Source organism: Trichechus manatus, unplaced genomic scaffold (genome assembly GCF_000243295.1).
Source record: "Trichechus manatus latirostris isolate Lorelei unplaced genomic scaffold, TriManLat1.0 scaffold00032, whole genome shotgun sequence".
Classification (NCBI taxonomy): Eukaryota; Metazoa; Chordata; class Mammalia; order Sirenia; family Trichechidae; genus Trichechus; species Trichechus manatus.
In genome coordinates, this window is record NW_004443968.1 from 11,444,012 (window position 1) to 11,467,340 (window position 23,329).

The 23,329-nt window shown below is 36.8% G+C and overlaps 1 protein-coding gene across 2 annotated transcripts in view; it reads right to left on the reverse strand.

Moving 5' to 3' along the window:
- ELL2 (elongation factor for RNA polymerase II 2) overlaps positions 1-23,329 on the reverse strand; it is an 85,905-nt gene that overhangs the window by 44,724 nt on the left and 17,852 nt on the right. For both annotated transcript variants that reach the window (XM_023730128.1, XM_004375039.2), the window contains exon 2: positions 22,954-23,001. In XM_023730128.1, the coding sequence (XP_023585896.1) occupies positions 22,954-23,001 (48 nt within the window). The remainder of the gene's footprint in view (positions 1-22,953; positions 23,002-23,329) is intronic.

Consider the following 23,329-nt stretch of genomic DNA (forward strand, 5'->3'; position numbering starts at 1 on the left):
TGTTTTCTCTGTTTGGCTTAGTTTTTCGGATCTTTGCTGTGGAGGGACAGCATGGTGCTTCTGCCTAGAGTGCCATTTTTCCCACTGACATGTGATAGCAATTTTTTGTTTGTTTTGTTTTTGCGAATTCTAAAAACCTCATTGGTAATGACAATTAGAGAACAAAAACAAAAAACAAAAGCAACTTGTAAATTTTGAACTTTATTTTTTTAAATACAGAGCCCCTCTTATCTGGAGAATGCTTTTAATCCCTACGTGTTATCAGAAGGGACCAGTCCCTGGAGAAGGACATCATGCTTGGTAAAGTAGAGGGTCAGCTAAAAAGAGGAAGGCCCTCAATGAGATGGACTGACACAGTGGCTGCAACAATGAGCTCAAACATAGCGACTGTTGTGAGGATGGCACAGGACCGGGCAGTGCTTCGTTCTGTTGTACATGGGGTTGCTATGAGTTGGAGCTGACTCAAGGGCACCTAACAACAACAGCTCTGTATTCTTACATATACCACATACACTGATAAGACTTCCTGGCTACTAACTATCAGTGACAAACAACTTTGTCCTCAATCCTGTGGAAGACAAGTAGTATGATGGGTAGTGATAGCAAGACTCTGTCAACAATCTCTCCTACCCACTTGTAACACTCTCTGGGTGGGTGTATGGGAGTAGTGTGCAGATGTGGGCTGGCCCCGGGGCAAACAATTCTCTTTGGGACCCAAGGTGAATTTTGACACGTATCCTGGTATTTTTTTCAGCTGTGAAGGCAGAGTGGGGGCTGGGGGCTAGGGGATGATGAGGGAAACATGGAGTTCACTGGACCAATCTGATTTTCTACATCACCTGTCCTCCGCTGTTTTGGGAGCAGTAACAATGCAGACTACAGCCTGACCTAATCTCAGGCTTTTCCTGTGAAAGATCTGAGAGCAAGATGTTGCCAAGCAATTTTAGTATCTTTAAAATTTCAAAAGGTTAAATTACACGGTCTATATATTTAGTATAGCTAATTTCCTAATGATGGTACAAATTAGAAAGTTTATTTCTATCAATATCCAAATATATTCTTAAGAATAAAACGGATATACAAAGTAGCACTTATGTTTATAGCTGGTAAATATGCACAACAGTTTGACCCCCTGGGCAACAAAACAGGAGACCTAGTGGAAAGAGCAGGCTGTGTAGGACAACTAGGGGAGGCAGGAGGGGGAGGGGCTTCAGGACTAAGCCATGGGGACCTCAGAGTAGACCAGAACCCATGGGACTGTTGAAGGCCACAGCTAAGGTGGGCTTGAAAAAGCCCTGTTTTAATCTAGAGTCATTTCAGACAGCTAGAGTTTCAGAGGAACTTAGTGGATACTCATCCCTTCTCTCCCTGATAGAGGAGTGGTCAGTTCTTTTCTCCAGAATACTTACAAAGCATTTTCTTATAAACTTGCCTTTGAATTTATGGAACCGGGGAAGAGGAGGCAAAACGTACTAATCGTTATTGACAGGCCTAGGGCCAGCTTCTGAAGAGCAAGCTAACACCATGGGAAATAAATCTGAAAATAAATTGAAACAATCTTGGAAGAACATCCCATTGTGAGACAGAAACTTCTCAATTTTATAGTATTTTAAGCTTGTTCTACAGGTCATTGAGGAATATCTTTATAGTTAGGGACCCATAGTCTTATTTGAAATTGTCAGCTAAAGGCTAAAATGAAATATTTAACAAGTAAAAAATGATTCCAGTTTCTTATCAAGATGAAGGATATAAAAATATAACCGCCATGTCCTGGGCAACTGGAAAAGTAGATTTTAATTTTCATTCCAAAAATGAGAGACTGAAAATCAAAGGCTTAGGACCACAATCCACAACCCTCCTCCCAAACTCCAGTCTGTCTTCGGCAAAAAGCTATGAAGAAAGTTTCAGGAAACTTTCAGACGTTTATAATTAACATAAACACTGTACACCAAGATCTGTAAGTCAAAGCTTCTAATTATTCTGAGCTTCAAGTTCAGGCATGTGGCAATGGCACACTGTCTGAAAGGTCATTTCAACATCACGTCCTGGACCTCCTATTTACATAAGGATCTAGGGCAGAAGCAGTGCTGCAACTGTCATACACGTATGCTAACATCTGCTTATAATCCACTGGGATCTTTCTGCAGGTTGCCTGCTCTTAAGGCCAATACTTTCTACACAGTATTGGACTAGTGCAATTAAAAATAGGACCAGCAAGTTTTTAAAATGTATTTAAAAATAAAAATAAATATATTGTTCTTTTGTAGGTGTTACAAGTGATTTAGATTTAGAGAAGTGTTTCTTTCAGAGTAACTCTATAAATATTAATATCTAACCTTTTTGTGCTAGGATGATTGTAAACACTCAGTGAGATGTTCATGAGCCAGCAGTACCACGGTGTGATATGACAACTCCTGGTCCTTAAAGCAGACCCATACGGCTGGAACATCATCTAGCTTAATATCTTCACTGTATAGATTAGGAACAGAGAAAGGCTCAGTAACTTTCTCAAGGTTACAGCCCCATTTATAATCCAAATCCCTGCACTGCCGACCCCCTTACCCTGCTCGATGTTTATCTACAACACTTAACTACCTTGTGATACTTACATATTATCTTATTATCACTCTCACCCCACTAGAAGATAAACTCTGCAAGAACAGAGGCTTATGTCTGTTTCGTTCTCTGAATACATCACAAGTGTCTTGAACAGTGTGTGGCACAGAGTTGTCACTTAATACATATTTATTAAATGAATGAAAATGTTGATTAATGCCTGAGCCAGCACTAGATTTGAAGTGTCTGCTTTCTTTCCAGCATTATTTCCGAAGTATGCTGAAAAGTCTTCTTATGTGAAAAAGAAGTTTTATTCTCCAATAAATTTGGGAAGCACCAGCATAAATTTGGCAAATAACTTTCCTTACTGTAGGTTCTTTCATACTGAATAGTAGTTTCCCCATTTTATGGCCTTAGAACCTACCTCGTCCATCCCTCCAGCATCTTAGGGGGCCAGCCTGCCTCTTAACATTATTTGACTATCTATCATATTATTTGACTATATGCAGATTGTGTATCTTAGCTTAGCTATTAGGTAAAAAATTGCTACATATATTTAAATGTTAGCACTCTTGTTCTTGAATCTTTTCCAGACTCTTGATGATTTCCTAACAGTCTAGAAAATTTAGTTTAGATAGAGAAACGTATTTGCATGTACTACTCAGGCTCTAGAGTTTAGAGGTAGAATAAACAGCCTGGAATAGAACAGAAAAAAGAAACCTCAACCTGAAACCCACAAGTCCTATTTTTCAGACTAGAGCTACAGTTATGACTTAGGCCTAACGTTACAGGTTTAGGGGGGTAAAAAAGCCTCAGATCAGCCCAGATGTGCTGAGGGGTGGGGAATGGAGAAGGAAGGATATCTTTTACTGGCAATAGAAAAAAGATAAGTGTTGGAGAAATTAATAAGCTAAATATTGCTATGGACAAAGAAAGGCAGGTAGTGGGGAGGATCCAACCCATACTAGAAATATCTGAAATTTCCATATGATAGATACTTTACTGAGACTAGTGCAAAATGTCAAAATTACCCAGCACAAAGAGAAATACCGGCAGTTATCCAAAAAAACTTAAGCCATGTAGCAATTAACATGAATAATTCAGGACAAAGTAAGTCCATTTGTTTCCTTGCATTCTTCCTCTTTAGCAAGATTTATGTTAAGGATGGAAAAACCCAAAGCAGAATAGTTTTCCCTATCATTTCTCATGTAGCTCCTCTAGATCCAGTATTAGACTTTCTTAAATAGTTCTAGATTAAAGGGTAGAGTGGCTCAATACTCACTTCTTCTAGTTCTGTTACTTCTGTGGGATATAGTCTTATTAGAAAAACATTCTTGAGAATCACATTATCATCCATAATATTTTCTTTTAAATTTATGATCATTTTGGGAAAAACATTATTGATGGCAACCTTTCGAAACTAACTTTAATGAAATTATAAGTGAACAATAGCATCTACGGAAGAAAAGGACTAATTTTAAAAAATCAAATATACTCAAGTTGCTACATAACTGAAAAAGTCACCTTCAGTCATTTTTAGCTCTATTAATGTAATTTCTCTTAATATGGAACCAGCCTTCTAAATATTGGTGTGTTTGTAAGATGACATTGACTGACTGATTTGTTCATTTAATTCATTTATTCCACAAATATTCCCAAATATTAACCGTGTGCCTACGGTGCCAGGCACTGTTGCAGGTTTCCATGACACACTAGTAAACAAAACCAACAAAGATTCCTGCCATTATGCACATAACTATAGAAATAAAGAAATGAGACGATGGTGGCTTGGACCAGGAGGTGAGGGGAAGTGGGTGGATTCAGAACGTATTCTGCAGGTAGAGACGGCAGGACTCCCAAACATAGTGAATGTGAGGAATGAAAGAAAGAAAAGAACCAAGGATGACTCCGAGGTGTTTTGGCTTAGAAGAATGGAGTCGTATGAGTGTCTGTATGTGTATGTATGTATGTATGTATTCATATTTATTATCTTCGATATGATGAGTACCCTAATGACTGAATTTATTAACTAGCTAAGTTCACTTCTTATTATTAAATACAACTGACCAACGGTTGCACCAGCTAAAAAGGGGCTTTGAACTGAGTTTTGTTATGACTCATTTTGTAGATTTTCACGGCTAAAAATTATTTAGAAGAAAGCAGGTGGCTGTACTCAGTTGGTAGCTGGCTATTTCCAGGAAAAAGGGGGATGGCAGTTATTGGCAGGGGAAAGATGCAAATAGCAGATACTAAAGATACCATGTGTCAGGGAGGAGACATACTGACTACAGAGCATGCGAGAACAGAAAACTTGGTGTTTAAAAATGAACGCAAAATAGAGCCAAAGGCCAATAGTTTTGCAAGAAAAGAGAGAGCGAGAGAGAATTCGAATCGTTTGTTCAAAACACAATTATGGCTAGGCTAAGCCACAAGTTCTTCCTTGATGGCAAAAACTAAAACTTCCCATTGAATTCAGTTTATCATATAGCTACACTGTTTTTATTTTACTAATGCAGTACCTTCCAAAATTTAAATATACTTCATAGAATCAATGTTTTACAGAAATGAACTAAATTATCATCTTATCCCTAAATTGGCCCACCCTCCCACCTTGTCTATCTCCCAGTTAATAAACCAGAACCTTCTAGTTACTGGACTTACTGACATCCTGGGGAGTCAACCTTGACTCCTCTCTCTCACACTACCCTACACACCTCAACATCGAAATAATCATTAAGTCCTACGGCTTTTACCTCCTAAAATTATTTCGTAAATATATGTCCTTACCTTCATCCTCTGCTTTAGCTCAGTATCATCTCTTACTTGAACAACAATCTTTTAATTTGTCTTTCAGCTTTTGTCTCTCCAGTTTTGTCCCTTTTCAATCCCATTCTCTTATCATCCAGCTGCCAAAACAATGCACATAGAATGCCATCTGACCATGTTAGCACTAAGCATTATGTACTTTTCATAGCTCCCTAGCACTTCTCTACCGCACCGTCTAAGTTCTTACTAGGACATATCAGGCTCCTTCCCAATAGACCAGCATCCTCGCTGCAAAGCCAGTTTTACCGGGCCTCACTCTCTACCATGTACTTTATACTCCAGCAGCAACACTGTCCTGCTGGGCACCAGAACACACCATGCTGTGTCCCCAGTTCTTGTCTTGGTTTGTGCATGTCTCAGTTCAGGAGTCCTTCCCTCAGGAAGCCTTTCCTCCTCCAGTGAGGTGGATTAAAAGCCCCTTCTCTGGGTCCCGCAGCCTCTTGGACTCACATCTATTGCTGCCTTCACCTCACCATATGTTAAGTATTTGTTTGTCTTTCTCCCCAACAAGACTGTGAGTTCTTTGTGGGGAAGGACTATAGTCTTCCTCACTTACATGTGTATACAGAATATAGTAGATACCTAATAAATATTTGTTGGATTTGTCTGAAGAAGCTTGGAACTAGATTCAATTCACTCAGAAGAAGCCTTATGCCAGGGATACTAAAACCTTAGAAACACATCTTAAATAGATCATTTAAGCGTCTGTGGAAAACCAGGGCTCCCCAGAGCAGGGAAAAATAAATAACAAAATGAAAAGGAAAAAGAAAAAAACCAAAACCCACACAGCTGCCTGCTATGTGGTAGAAACGTCAGGATGAGAAAGTTTCTGACCTCTCTTGTGCTATATTTAGCCCCCAAACCTAGGCCAAGTGGCTTCTTGGGTTTGTGGGACTTAGATTTATATTATATGTTTTTCATTTTTTAAAGTATCTTCATCGTTATTAAGAATACTCACAGCATAATCTGGCCTCACCAAATGCCATCTGAAAATGTAACCCAACCTCTTTAAAACCATTTTGCATTTTAAAGGATTTAAGGAGACCACACCAAATAATTCTAAATTTAGTAATTCTCCTGGCCAATTAGGAAGCAGAATTTTATTTTTTTTTAAATGATTTCTTTCTTGGAATCAAAGCCCCAAACCTGAATTCTACAAGGAAAAAAAAAAACCTTCTAAATATAAATGTCAGCTTCCAATTCATTGCCAATCAACTCTCCTTCTTGCTCTCCTGGAGTCCTGAGGGAAGTTCTTTTTGCATTATGCAAGAAGGAGCTGCTGGCTAAACATGGGTGGGACTAGAATTTGTGCATCGCAGTCAGCAACAGTTGTATAAATCAAGCGGAGAGACTGGTACTGGACAGATGTGAATCCTCAAGATTAACAAAGCTTGCCAAAAGTGGCTCAGATTTTGCAAAACATATCACAGAAATTACAGCAGGCATCTGTAATTTTTCAGCCCTCCATATATACCTGTTTTCACCCCAACTCAATCAATAGTACCATAAAAACTTCTAAGTACAATAACATAAACAATATTTAGGTCTGAAGAATATTTCAATATATTTGGAAGTATATTTCAAACTTTTCAAACTTTTTTTTTTAAAGCTACGGAACCTTTTTTTAAATGGAGCTTTTTTTTTTTTTTTTTTTTTTACAGATGGAGATGCTCTCTGGTTGAGGAAAAGGATGATGAGGGACTGGGACTGCTGAGGTAGCCACTGTGGTAACATCATAGAATCCCTGAGCTCTGGGGACCTGAGACACAAAGCTACGGCTATATACTAAGAAAGGAGAAGCAGCAACAAGACATACAACCAAGACGGGGATATTATTTTATTAATTAAAAAGTGGTCCTATATTAATTGAAAATTACAGACGAGCTCATACAAAATATGCACTTGTAGATGTCATATTTTGATGGGAATTACTGCCAAGTATTTGAAGGATACTAAAGCTGGGTAAATGGTACCCTGCTGTTTTGTTCTCTTTCCCTTTTTAAAATGCTTTCTTTAGTACTGGATCCCTTTGTATTTCTAGTTTTAAGTTGGGTCTCCCTCAATGGTTTGAGAAGAAAAATATGAGCACCTTAACAGATGCAAAGGGAATAGCCCAAACAGACCGAGATCTAGTGTACTAGATTAGACCATGGGCTCTGGAGCATACCGCCCAGTTTCCTTCCAACCCTGGCTCCAGAATCTACCATCTGTGTTACCTCGGGCAAGTAACCTAACCTCATTAACTCTGTTTCATTATTAGTAAGAGGTAGATAATGATATTACCTGCCTCATATGGTTGTTGTAAAGTTTAAAGGGATAACCCACCTAACATACTTGGTACAATGCATGGCACACAGTATGTAACCAAAACTATTTGCTATGATGATGTAAGGACATGATTGTGGACCTCCATTCAGAATTCAGTCTGTCTGATTCAAGCACACACTTGCCTTCCTTGGCAGAAGGAATATAAATCATATGTTTGATTTTTAAAGTAATTTCTAAATGGTGCAGGATTGGTAATAAACCCTGTGTGGGGCCCTGGTGGTGCAGTCGTTAAGAGCTTGGCTGCTAACCAAAAGGTTGGCAGTTCGAGTCCGTCAGCCGCTCCTTGGAAACCCTATGGGGCAGTTCTACTCTGTCCTACAGGGTCACTATGAGTTGGAATCGTCTTGATGACGGTGTGTTTTTTTGGTGTGGGGGCTACTAAGGACTGTATTAATTCTGAATCCTCAGTATTTTCTAAAGTAAGGGGCTAGAAACCTTCAGATCAAAGCTTAAATGTTAGCTTAAATGGAAGCCAAAGAAGCAATCTGAGAAAACTAACAGACTAGCAATATTTCTAACTGTCCCAAACTCAAAATACAGAGATAAGATACAAGAAAGAATCAGCCCCAACAGGTATACATGGAAGGCTGAAAAATTACAGATACCTGCTATTCCTCTAGAAGGGTAGCAAACACTACTTCCCAAGTGCCCTATCCATAAAGAAAAATGCTGTCTTGAGAGCCCCAGAGCCCCAGATACTAGCTATAGCACAGCAAAGAAACAAAGAAAATAGAATTAAGGGTACTCATGGGAACTACAACTCTGTGACTTTAAAGTATTCAGTCGTTATAAATGCAAACAATGTTCTTAAGATTGTGTATTTTCCTTGTGTCAAAGCTAGAGGTAGACCTGAAAATACATAAAACCTAGTGGATTTTAATTTTATAGATCTTTTTCCAAACATCTACCCTGAAAATATATTCCTGAGGTAGGGTACGGCCCACTCCACATTATTTCTATTCAGTTTTCGTAAGTCAGATACACTTGTTAATTTCCTCCAAGTCTATATAAAAAAGTAGAACTATTTCCGATTTTACATGTAGAATGCTACTGATACAAACAGTGCATCGAGAGCTAAAGTATAAACTGCAGTTCTGATTTCTAACAGTCTTGGCAGTCTGATGTAAATAAGAGGATCTGTCAAGTCTCTTAGGTAAACTGATTTATGATTGTAAGAAATACAGAAGTAAAAAGATATTTAAGGATGATATGCTTGGGATATTGGCAAAGTCATCAAACCCATACCTTCAGAAAGAGAAATGTTGCCAAAGAAAGGGCAAATAGTTATATATGAACAGTTAAGGCAATTACTCTATTTGGATAATTGATGTCACAAAACTTTTGACTGATTATCTTCTAGATAGTTATCTAATTCTGCTATAAGTCAGAACCACACACCTAGAACAATGAAACTATAGGACGTAGTAAAACATTTTATCCCCTTGCCAGTAACTCACTGCATTGCTCCATAAAAGTAAGGAGAGTCATATCACTAGGCTTCACGAGAAGTTTTTAATGTTTTTTTAGGAAGATGGGTTATCTGAAGATGAGGATAGAAACTCAAAAGCCCTAATTACTAGGTCCATAAACTATGGTAAAGAGAAATGGCAAATAGCGAAATATGTAAAAAATTAGAGAAATAGGGTAATTATTTAAAAGAAAGTTCATGAGTTTACACTATATTCGGAGAAACACGAATAATATAAAGAAATCAAAACCTCAAAATTACACCTTCTAGATAGAAAACAATAAAACATTTGATGATACTTCATGATATCTTAAAATAGTGCAATATTTTACCCATGCCAGAGATTATCAAACAAATCACACTGTTAAATAATTTTTAAATGCTATCAGGTGACTGATTAGCTTTGAAATTTAAAAACTATGTATTCAATATTGGCAAGGGTGAAACATCATGTGACAGGCTCTTTCAAATGGCTCTGGAAATATAAATCAGCATCATCTTTTTGGGGGTGGGGTGGGCAATTTGGCAACAGTTATCAAAAACTTTTAAAGGTTTTATACTCTCTGACCCAGTAAATTCAACATCTAGGAATTTATCCTGAGGAAATAATTAGAGATGGAAATAAAGATTTGTACACAAGGATGTTCACCGTACCATTACTGTTATATAGAAACTACATAAATAATAGAGGAATGGCTAAGTAAATGATAGCGTATCCAGGCAGCTATTTAAAAATAACTTTCATTACTACTTAACTTTTATTACTACTTTTTATTACAGAAAATGCTCATGACATATTTAAATGGGAAAAATGCAAGATATGAAGAAGCAATAAATACACCATGACTACAATTTTTTTTTAAATGAATATACACAGATGGAAAAAAAGGCTAGATGAAATCCAACAATATGAACTGGTTTTCAGTGTTAGGGATACTTTCATTATTCATCTTTATTCTTGTATGAACTTTATACAATTCTAAAATGTGTGTTTTTTTATATCAGAAAAATAAAGGCTACTTAAGAAATAATAATTAGATTTTCAGTTATCTTCAGTAGCCCTTCATGACTCAATCACTATAAATAGTTTTGAAAAACGTTAGAAGTATTTTTTACAGAATAAAAAATTGTGAAAGGGAACACTTTATCCAAAATTCATCGTGGATTCATAACTATCCTATTCTTCAAGTTCTCTAGGAAAGGAATGGAACATTATCTTCCTTTAAAAAAAAAAAAAAAAAAACCACCACCTCTAGTAGGAAGTTTTTCTTTACAGTCAAATATAAAACTTTCCAATAGCTGTAGAAATATGAATCAATATCATCTTACTATTCAGTGGAAATGGAACACCCTCGAGTACCTTTCTTTCTTATCTATTAAGATTGCTTTTACTGAATTACCAACATAGCTAGAATAAGAGAAAACTAAAAAGCAGTCAGATTACTCACAAGAAATAATTTCTTAGTATGGATTAACAGAGTATTACTACATTCATAAATATAGCTGTGTCTTATATTCTTACTCTAAGATATCCCCCAACATAATTTATTGAGGGGTTATTAAATACTGTACTGTAAAGCTTTTTAAGTATTATAAGAGACTGCCCTTCTACTATGGCTGCCTATGTACCAACCCTCTACTACTGTAGGCACCATCTTGGTTCTTAATCAGTTCTCTACTGCAATCTGAGTTTTGTTACTGAGGCCCCCTAAGAACCTCATCTTTCTCTGTGTAACCTACTGCTACTTCTCATTCCCCCCTCCCTCCAATCTCTCCATTCCAGACTGGACTTTTTCCCAGGTCACTTTATAATACTGCTGCTCCAAAATGTCAAGTGTTAACTCAGAAAGCAAAGTGACCTCTCCTCCCACGCCCTTGATAAGACCAACAACTCTGCCTGAACCTTCCTTAGTCTTGGGAGAGAGATCACAGGCAGGGAGAAGACTTTCTTTCTCCACTGATAGATGACAAAGCAACTCTATCAAGTAGTTGACTAGCAAGATATTTAGCTGGTGTCTAGCTATAGATAACTACTCAAGACCTGTCTTCTGTATTTTCCTTGTTGACTTGTTTTTTAAGCCTTTCATATTTAGCCTTTCTTCCAGATTGTCATATTTAAAGTTGGCATCTCTAATAATTTCTTCTATGTTTATAGAAAAATAAACATATATAAACAAATACATATCATTAGTAAACCATCAGCAATGCCATTTTAGTATACAGTATTTTATATTTTCTTTCCAAGTTTATGTTTGTGTGTTTATTTTTTAAAAAATGGCATAGTGCTGCATATGATGTTTTACTATTTCTTGATTAATTAATTAGAAGGAAAATGACAACTTTAATTAAAAGTTTCCAACCACAAGATATGTAGAATCTTACCATTTACCACTTACATATTCTGTTACGCCCATCAAGAAATTACTATAGCTCTCTAGATAGGTCCAGAATATCCTGATTACACTTAATCTTTGGTATTTTATAAATGTTTTACTGCCATTTTAAAAGAGATTATTTTTACATTGAAATTTCTAATTGCAAAGGCTGAGGGGGAAACCTGGTGGTGCAGTGGTTAAGAGCTACAGCTGCTAACCAAAAGGTCGGCAGTTGGAATTCACCAGTCACTGCTTGGAAACCCTATGGGGCAGTCCTACTCTGTCCTATAGAGTCGCTTTGAATCGGAATTGATTCGACGGCAACGGGTTTAGTGCTTAGGGAGGTCAGTGATTTTTTTCACAGTTATTTCTGAACCACTTTACTGAAGGAAATCTCATTAGTAAATTTTAAAAGTTTTACTTGGTTCACTTGGATTGTCTGCAGGGACTGGCAAATTTACCCCCACTCACCTGTTACCAATGGCTTTTATTTCATTTTCTTTTCCACTGTATTACTAAGTATTCTTGGATCCCTGGTGACACAATGGTTAAGTGCTCAGGTGCTTAACTAAAAGATTGGTGGTCTGAATCCACCTACTGCTCCACAGGAGAAAAGACTTGGTGATCTGGGCCTGTAAAGATTACAGTTTAGGAAACCCTATCCGGCAGTTCTACTCTGTCCTACAGGGTTGCTCTGAGCTGGAACTGACTCCATGGTACACACCACCAAGCATTCTTAGCAATGAGAGTGTGCATGTATATTTTATTCCTAACTTTGATAAGGATGTTTTTATTGTCTTGTCACTAAACATGGTAACTGGTTATTAGTTTGATAAAGGTATCCTTCTTAATGTTAAGAAAGAATTCTTCTACTTGCCTACTTATCTAAACTTTTGACCAAGATTTAATAATAAATTTTTATCAAAAGGCTTTTGACATCTATTGAAATATGATCTGGTTTCTCTCATTTAACCTGTGAAGATGACAAATTGCATTTAAAGTTAATGACAATGAGAACAAATGTTAATTTATTGTAATACTTGTTTCTACAAGATAAATAGAGCTTGACTGTTACGAAGCTTGATAATATAAAGCACACCTGTGAACTCGCCACCTAACCTAAGAACTAGAATATTAAGAATGATATTATATCTATCCATCTGCTTCTCTCCTATTCCTTCTCTCTGCCTTTCCCTACTGGAACTAACCACTATTCTAACTTTTATGGTTTTCATTCCCTTTTTACATTTGTAATAATTTTATCATGTGTGTATACCTCTACAACATATTGTTTGATTTTTACCTGTTCTTCAGCTTTATAAAAAGTGTCATACTGTATGTAGTTGTCTGCCTACTTAGGGTTTTCACTGCCATGCTGTAATAGACCTATAATTCACTGCTTTTCACTGTTTGTACTATTGCACTGAATGAACACCACAGTTCATTCATTTCTAACAGCCTGCCATTGTTCTTAATGAGCGTGAACAAAATTTGGCAAAAGGAACTTCAAATCCTCTGTTAGTAACTAAAAGTAACAACACTCATAATTTAGTCACATGTAGAGCAGTATTCTTAACAGTTGGAAAAAAAAAACCCAAAACTCTTTAAATATAACTCCATACCAGAATTCCACCTGTAAATATAACTTCTCTTCCTCTCACTACTGGGCTTCCAGATATAATTAAACCCCATAAAATGGCTTTTGGGGTTGCTTCTTGAAAACCCTTTTGTTCCAGATCCCCATTGCCAATGCCTCCAGGATAGCTCCATCTTGATCAAATGAGGTACAGAGTGTGACATGAACACCTCATGTCCCAAACCAAACACACCCCATGTCTCCTGCCCCAATCTGCTCTTTCAGCTATTTCACATCTTGAATAACGACCTCCCCCCATCCAACCAAATGCTCAAGTCATAAATGCGAAGCAATCCTGGACTCCTCCTTTCCTTCCTTCCCACACATAAGGAACAACTAAGTCAAGATAGCTATTGGAGAAGAATGTTAAAAATCCAAGTTTGACTACATGATTCCCTGGCTAAAATTTTTTAAACAGATGATGATAATCTCCAGCAGTGTTTTTAGAACTGTAGACTGTGAGCCATTAGAAGTCATTAAATTAATTTAGTGGATTGTGACCAGGATTCTTTTTAGGTGAAACAGAATAAAAAACAACAGAGTCCACTGACATAGTAAGGGTAAATATTGTGTTGTGAAACGTGGAAATGTTGTTTTGTTTCATTTGTGTGAATATATGTACATTTATGTGTAAAGGGTTGTAACGCAAAATGTTTTTTGTTACTACAGATTGTTTCTAAATGTGCTTGAAAGCCACTGATCTATCACTAACCCAAAGCTGCTTTCTCCCATTTGGGAGGTCAGAGGTCCCACCGAGAATCTGATAAAAGTTATGAACCTTCTCCGCAGAAGAGAAACAGTATATCCAACTATACATACTTATAGTCTGATTATTATCCTATGATAGTGAACATAGCTATCATAAGAAAATCTGGGAAAAATTTTTAAAAGTACAGATTTCCAGACTCTGTACCAAAGACCTCCAGGAGATTCTATAGGTAAGAAGCACTGATCTCCAAGGTGAAATCCCAACTTCTAAAGAACATTTGCCACACCCATTTAACCACTCTGCTCATGCTGCACCACAGGCTTGAAAAGTATTTTCCCTTTTCTTTGATCAGCTAACCCCTGTAATCTTTCAAACCTCAACTCAAACATTACCTCTTCTCTGAGGCCTTCCTGACCATCCCCCACCACCCTTGCTAGTTGGGAAAGGGCTCAACAAATGTTTATGTGAATGTGAGAATGCATTAAATGTTCATTTAATATTTATTACAGGAGGTGGATCAGTGTAGTGATAAGAATAAGCTCAGGAATCACACATTTGAGTGTAGGCTTCTGCATTCACTAACTGTGTGAGCTTCAACAAGTAATTTAACATCAGAGCTGTAGTTTACACATCAGCAAAATGGAAGCATGTGCTTCATAGCTTCGCTGTGAGGACTGAATGAGAATAATATATGCAAAATGCTTAGTATGTGGTTCTTAGCATGTAGTAAATATTCAATAAATTTTAGTGGTAATTAATGAAAACTTGGAATCTATAGATAAAATAATAGCATAGACAACTGTGCATTTTATGCTAAATACGGTACAAATTATTTATAAGACTTCAGTTACAGGAATTTGAAAACTCTTAGCCTGATAAAGGCAAATTCATCAACCTCACAGCATGACTATAGGCTTTTTAAGTACTTAAGTCAGTAAAACTCTTTTCTTCTAAGTAATGTTTTCAAAATAAGTTACTTTTATAAGTAAATATTTTTAGCTAAAAGACAAAATTGAGAAGAATTTTTATTTCATACTCTTGTCCCTTCCAGTTTAAATCCCAGTTCATGAATGGTTGTAAAAATGGAGCTTCCCTGTAAATTCTCCAGATTAACATACTGAGCTAAAAAAAAAGCTAGTCAAAGGTGGGGCTGGGAAAGAAAATGTTTAAAAGATTCTACTTGGGTAAAAACTTATTATAGCAGACAGGAACTGTCTAAATACCTCCACTGTATTGCTGTAGCTCATTGAATCTAAGATGTCAGCAACTTATCCCCACCACTACAAAATATACGATGCTGACAAACTATGACACAATGACAAAGATGTCATCAATTATGAGATACATTCAAATTTCAAAGACATTAAATGTTAAAAAAGAAAAATAAACATACCCTGGAATCAGTGACATATAGTAGTATTTTGGTGTGTTAAATACAGTTTGAAATAAGATCTGGGGATTGGACATATTCTGCTAAGATTTTTTTTCTTGCTTTAAATTTAGACTTTTAATAAAGCTCTTATAAGTGCACCTTGCATGCCTAGGACAGGGCCTTGAACAAGAGGTCAGTAGATATTTAAATAATGCTTATGCCAAGTTTAGGGAATGGTTTAGCTATAAGAACCATGAGGTGTCAGAGAATGGTAAGAGATTATTATTTTCCAAGCTTAAATAAGTGAGTGTTATTAACGTGACATTATCTGCAATATAGATAGCTCAAGTAATTTCACAAGTTTCAGGCTTTGGTAGGGGGAGAAAAAGCAAAACTATCAGTGGTAGATTATATTGACAAAAAGATAATTTCAGTTAGGAGCCCTGGCAGCACCGTGGTTAAAGTGCTCAGCTGCTAACCGGAAAGCTTGGCAGTTGGAACCCACCAGCTACTCCACAGGAGAAAGATGTGGTAGTCTGCTTCTGTACTTTGGAAACCTTATGGGGCAGTTCTACTCTGTCCTATAGGGTCGCTGTGAGTCAGAATTGACTCAATGGCAATGAGTTTGGTTTTCCAGCTTAGACACTGTCTACTATGGTACTTAGTACACAGCATGTATTCATAAATGTTTACTGAATGCAGACAGTAAGCTTAACTCACTGCTAAGAATATAATTCATGGTACTTGGGGCAGCCTCAGATTTCAGTCATAGTTCCAGTTGCTGCTTTCCGATATGACTACACTTTGGTGATGGACAGAGCAGGATGGTTTTGCTTTCAACCCATTAGCACTCATGTTTTTGAGGGCTTGTCCTGTTGTAGCCCTGTGTGAGGCAGTAGTCACTGAGTGCCTTGAGAAAGCTTCCTCAAGCACCACAAACACTTAAGTCAAAGTCACCCTCCCACCCTTGGCCATTCTGAGGTCCTAGAGGGCAGAGGCTGGGTCCAGTTACATTTGTGTCCCTGGTATCTGCTGTGGTACCTGGCCACAGTTTGGGAACAGGGGTGGTGAATTTAGCTCACTGCTCTACTTACTGAGAAACCCACAGCTAGTCCTTACCCAGGTAGGAAGGGAGGGGAGCAGTGAATGGCAATATAAGACAGAGAAGTTGGTCAATTTACAATGGCTTCAAAATACGTTTCATCTCAATTATTGTTAGAGATATTCTGAGTTTCCAAAATGTCAACCCATACCTCTGGCTAAATATGATATCAAAAACATATATATCAAGGTTAGATTTTATTTAAACTAGGCATACTATTTTATTAATACCTTAGCAAATTAACATGTGGTTAAGAGTTATAATTGAATACAAATACTAAATGTTTTATCTATATGTGTCAGCTACTGTAATATTAAAAAAATTAAAGCTGAACTACCATTACAAAGGAATATATACATTTAACATCCTTCTAGTATTAATTACATTCAGGGTTGAGTATATAAAGGTAGGTATTAGTTAGCAACCTTCTGAGCAGGCTGTCTAAACACAACTGTTGGCAAAACCAGTAGGCTAGCCAAACTGAAAACAGGCAGAGTGAAGGCATATCATCTAAGATAGAATGGCAGCCTTGGGGATTTATTTTTATCTTTGCTGTTTTTTTTTTTCCAAGCTTATAGTTAACTCTGCTTACCAAGTACCTAGGAGGTTAGGGAAGGGCAGCGCACGGGAAGCATTTTCAGGCAGGTTAAAATTGCCTACACTAACAAAAAAAAAAACAATTTAAATACTGTATAATTTAGTTTTTCAGACCCAATTTCTCCCCAGACTCCCAAAATGAAATAATTAAGTAATTCCTTTGAATGCTTTGCTAAGTTGAAAGAAAGAAAGAGATAGAAAGATCCAAACCTGTGTTCTTTAGAGTTAATGACTCTATTGCAAGAATTTTATAGCACTATTTAAACCTTTAAAGTTATGAGTTAAATGCTGATTTAATCTTCAGAAGGTTATTGTGCCTTTCTGAAAGGCACTCATTTAAAACTTGTTTGGCTAGCTATTTCTTGTTCGTTCTTGGAAAAGTATGTGACTCGGTATTTCAGAGGAGACACCAATGGTACTTAAAATATTTTCTATTTTCAATCTTCTTAAAAATTATTTATAAAAATCATATATGCAAAACTAACTACAATTTTCTAAAACCTCTGGGATCATACAGTATGAAAATAAGCAATTCAACTGTAAAGAATTTGGGAACAACATTCTCTTAACAAATACTGGGTTACTACTGAAGTCTGGAATCCCGAATCCCATACACTGTGTGACGAAGTTAACATTAATTCTCACTGCTCTGGAGTAACCACTCCCTGACAGTAACAGGAGTCCCTGAGGCCACAGAAGTCCACTCTGCAAGGCTGCCACGTACCAGCAGGTGCAGCCATTATCTGCTGTTAAAAGCCTTGCCATTCCAGATTTTATCTGAATTATAAACATACTACAAACCTACCTTTTTGTGTGTGTGCGCACAGTTCTTAATAAGCTTTCTGAAATTTTACATACCTATGGCCAGGATATAACAGTTTGCACTTACTAAAACCTTTGTCTAAAATGCTGATTCATTCCAATTAGAAATACACACATAAGTCTTGATCCTGGTAGTGCCCCATTTCATAGAGGTTCTAAATGGAGGGTTCTGGATAAGTCCTATATCATTAATTCTTTTTTGAGTATTTTCTGAGTATATATGTCTAACTCTGAGTTCCTTGAGGGTGGAGACCATGTCTTACTCATCCCTGTATCTTTGCACACTAAGCATTCAGCAAAGTACTTAGCACTAGTAACGGCTGAAAAATTTTGTGCGATGAATAAGAAACAGTAATAAATTAAGCTATTAGCACATACATTAATTAGGCTCCTGTGCATAGGTTATTGTTAATTGAAAACTGCAACAGTAACAACTGTCATTCTGTGAAAACACTGAGTTAACCTGCTTCCAGTACCTTTCCTTTTAAAGCTGTGAGTACGGCCCGGGAGAACTTTTCCCTGGTGGTGTGGTATGAAGACTTAGACTACAGTTACAGCTCTCGCTCTACCAGCTACGTGACTTTGGACAAGAAACTTTCAACAAGCGTAAAAAAACAGAGTTCAGTTTTTAAAACAATACTGAAACACCCACCTTTGGAAAATTTTCACCTGCTGTATTTTCAGTATCCAGTTAAAATAGAGAGACAGAGCTATGCTGATTTTTATAAAGCTTACCTGACGATAAAGAAGCACCTTTTGGAAACTAGGTGCTTTATATCAACGGACCCCTCTGAATGTTGTAATTTAAACAGCTCAATACAGCAGCCCAAGTGAGTTGTACTAGCTACCTTTTCTGTTTAATTATGCTGGACTATAGAAATTTATAACCCAGTAAACCTTTAGTTATGTGTCTTCTCGGTATGTGATTAGAGCTCTTCAGAATCAATAAGGCATCTTTAGTTGGTTTATTCAACTCCTGATACTCATAAGTTTAGAAGTTAGAATCAATCACACCCGTAGATATTTCCTAGTGTTTCTGAATCCAGAAGACACCTTCAAGAACCATCCAATTTCCTAAACATCCTCTCTCACTAAGAGAAAGGAGTAGGATGAATTGTGAAAGACACAATTTACTTTTTTTTTTTAAATGTGCTGTAAAAGCTGCTACCCAACTGTGATGATATAAATACACGTAATCAATGACTCTCAGATTTTTCACTCACTAACAACCTCCTACTATACATTATTTAATGTTTCAGTCTGCATTTATTTGAAAGAAAACTTTAACCTAAGAGAACAAGCTCAGGCACAAAATTAAATAACCTTAAAAGCTACCCTGACAAGACCCAAATTCTGGCCTTCTAAAGATATTAATCTATTCTAAAGATATTAAATATTCTAAAGATATCACTGGAGCCCTGATGGTATACAGTGGTTAAGAGCTCAGCTGCTAACCAAAAGGTCAGCATTTCAAATCCATCAGCCGCTCCTTGGAAATCCTACCGGGCAGTTGTACTGTGAGTCAGAATTGACTCAACGGCAATGGGTTTGATTTTTGGTTTTGAAAGATACTACTGAGGGAAAAAATTCCTGTACAGGCAATTCCCAGGTTACGAACGTCTTCACTTACATACAAACCATAGTTATGAACAAAACCCTGTAAAAATCTGAGGTACATGCAGTGGTTTGTAATAACAAACGGGCACCACTTTGTGATGCACATTAAGACATTATTATTAAGCATTACTGTATTATGTTAAAGATGTTTTAGTGTACCTGGAAGTGTTTCTTTAATGTTTTTTATGCACAGAAAGGTACACTATATACTACATACTAAGACACTATATACTAAGACAAACATTTGACTGACATTGGATATGAACTGTACCTAACTGTTCTGACTTACATACCAATTTGACTTAAAGACTGCCTGTAGTTAGTAACAAGGAAGAGCATAACCATGCAGTGCTTAGGATTAGTCTCATTAGAGAAACGGGAAATATTTTAACACTATGTGTGTACTCTTAAAATAGGAAATTTTAACAATGCTTCAGTCATGCTTCAAATATGCCTATGTAAAGACTGTAAATCTGCTGAACAGATTTGCCAAATCCCTTCTAGGAAAACTTTTAAAGTTTCTAAAACACTATACTAAAAGATGACTAAACATTCCCATTAAGAAAAAGCACATTTTATGGGAAATAAACCTTCCAATTTAAAGCTCTAAACATTTTCCACATAGGAAAACTCTGTAAGCGTGCTTCTTCAGAGAGTGTTTAAAGCAATCAGTGCAGGCAATGTTAAATTATCATGGCTCTGGAGAAAGACAGAGGAGCACTGTACAGAAGACCCTCCATTTGTGGCTCCCCGTATTCCCTGTGGGCTGTGCCAACCCACTCTCTCCCCTGTAATGACTCTTTGTTTTTACTAAGTCCCCAAGGGCTGGGGAGAGCTCTGCAAAGAGAAGCGGGGAGGGGCGGATGGAATGCAGCTGCAGACTCTGAAACAATGCTGAGTCCATATATTTTGTTCCCAGTTAGAATAATAAAATATGAACTGGGGTGGGGGTTGAGGAGAATAAGCAAGGTAGGGCCAAGCATCTCATAGCTCCCAGTCAGCAACACTCCCCTCAGCCCCAAATCTACTCTATCAAGTCCAATAACCATCCATTTTGGGTTAACAAGATAATCTGTTAAAATTCAAACACCCACTAAGATTTAAACCTACTAGTTATTTGTATATGCACTTTTATTAGTGAACTATATTTAAGGAAAGAATGCAGTAGGAAGAGAGAAGTTGAGCGGCAAAGATGAAATGGGGGAGCTTAGACACGTGAGAAGGAGACCCGGTGGAGCAATAGTTAGATGCGCAGCTGCTAACCGTAAGTGGTTCAAACCCAGCAGCCACTCCACAGAAGAAAGACCTGGTGATCTGCTTCTGTAAAGATTACAGTCTAGGAAACCCTATGGGACACTTCTACTCTGTCACATAGGGTTGCTATGAGCCAGAATCAACTCAGTGGTACACAACAGTAACAACACATGCGGATGGCGGGGGTAGGAAAGCTGTTGAGGAGGAAGGTAGGAGAATTCAGAAAGAGACGCCCAACGTATCAAATATAAACTGTCTGTTTTGCAATGGTGCTAGGGCCTGGGGCAACTGGAATGCCAAAGAAAACCAGATTCCTTCTAAAGGCACTAAAAGCTGCAAAGTGTCTGTATCGAGAATTTGGAAGCTGATGCATACTGATTCCCTACTGTGCATCTTCTCTTAGTCTAACCTGGTACCTCTCAAGAAAATGGCCTTCACTCTGATGTCTCAACTATGAGAAAGAGAGAACTAAGGAAACAAGCAGCCCCAGGATAAGGTGACAGTCCTACAGCTTTCAGGAAGGTAAAGGCAACTCAAACCTTACTCTCCTCCCCTAGGTCTTGCCCTCTGCCTCTGTGGGAAAACCCACTACTGAACATCCATGGTGCCCTCTAGGGCTCATCTACTTGGGCCTGCTTCTGGAACATCCCTTCAGGTATTACTGATGCCATTAAAATTGCAAGAAAACTCCAGAAGCACCGAGTAAACAAGCAAAAGTGGCTCCTCAAATACAGAATCAACATGCACTGAAAACTACCTAAAAAGCTATAAAACAAAATTTAGAGTAATGCTTCTTCTAATTGGGACCTGATTAATAAACAGTTACTAAGAAGAAAAAAAAAAGGACTTCATTGTAAAACTGTCATGTAGAAGCAAAACTCTGACATCCACACACAAGCATGACCTTCAAGTTAGCTTTACACAACAGATTCAGAAGTGTTCTTAGTCTGTGTTGAATGATATAATTCATCTTTAGCCTTTGCAATGTTTTAAGTTATAAATTTAGAAAGATTTTATTTATTTACATCAACATATCTGCGTTCTGTGACATAACTAAAAAAGAATTCACAAGTATGTAGATTTACAATAATCAGTGTTACAAGCCTCTCTCCTAAGCTTGCCTTTTCTCTAAAGCCCTAAAATTCCTTTACAAATTTCCTCATTTCCATACTATACCCAGTACAGTGACAAATATAGACATGCTTATTAATTTAATCAAGAAGCAAAGAAGAATGGTTGAGTCTACTGTTTATTTTACCAATAGTAAGTATTAATAGTGATAATTAAAAATAATGCTGACCCTTTTCCTGTAAAGTTTATCATCTATTATAAACACAGAAGTCATAGGTTCATTTTATTAGGAGTTACCACTTATTACACTTTTAAATGCAGCAATAAAATAGACACAGAAAACTTTGCTTATCCTGTGTACTGGAAAAATTCATTTTTGTATTTACACATTTCATTTCCTAGTATGTGCAATTAAAAAAAATAAGTGCACAGATAGCAAAATTTTAATAGCAGTAACAATCACATAATCATAACTTTCCTGATATTAATAATTTCTTATGGATGTTTGTGGTAAACAACATATTATTATAATACCTTGATGTATGTTATACTTAAATAAAACCTTCAAAAACACAATTATCCATGATTTGAAAAAAAACCAACCAAACAAACAAGAAACACTCTAAATATTACATAAACCACTCACTGTCATCAATTCGATTCTGACTCATAGTGACCCTATAGACAGAGTAGAACTGCCTCATAGGGTTTCCAAAGCTATATAAATCTCTACTGAAGCAGATTGTCACATCTTTCTCTCATAGAGTGGCTAGTGGGTTTGAACTGCCAACCTTTTAGTTAGCAGCTGAGTGCTTAACCACTGTGCCACCAAAAACTCAAATCTGTTGCCACTGAGTTGATTCTGACACATAGTGACCCCAAGGACAGAGTAGAACTGCCCCACAGGGTTTCCAAGGAGCAGCTGGTGGTTTTGAACTGCTGACCTTTTGGTTAGCAGCCGAGCTCTTAACCACTGCACCACCAAGGCTTCTTAGATATTACATAAAGTATATCTTAATTATTTTTTTATAGAAATTAAGAAAGAAGATAATTCAAGTGTCTTAAAGATGTCAGAAATTCACATTTGGTCACAAGGTTCATAAAATATGAATGACTTATTATATTGTAAGGTGCAAGTGAAAACAGATTTAAAAAGTTAAATATAATAGCATGTAAAAGACAATTAGATTTTCTTGCTAAATCAATAACAGTATACTCACCCCTTGGAGTCCCTGAAACTGAATCGAAGGTCGAAAAGGAATTAAATTCTATTAAAAGAAACATAAGAAAAAAAACAAACAGTTAAACCTTGGTTACAGTGACACAACTATTTAAACTTCAAAGTTGTACATTTCATCAGTGCTATATTCTATAAAAGTGTCTTTTTATTATATACCTACTTTTACATGTCATTATATTAAGATGTCTTGATGAACAATATCACGTTGCTTAAATTTGTCTTAACCACATAACCGAAAGCTTTCTTTTGGCAGTGTAGCCAGTCATGTTTTAAAAACTGACTGACATAATTTGGCATAAAATGATTAGTTGAATAATTCAATTTTACATTAAAAAACATATTCTTGCTTAGTTTTC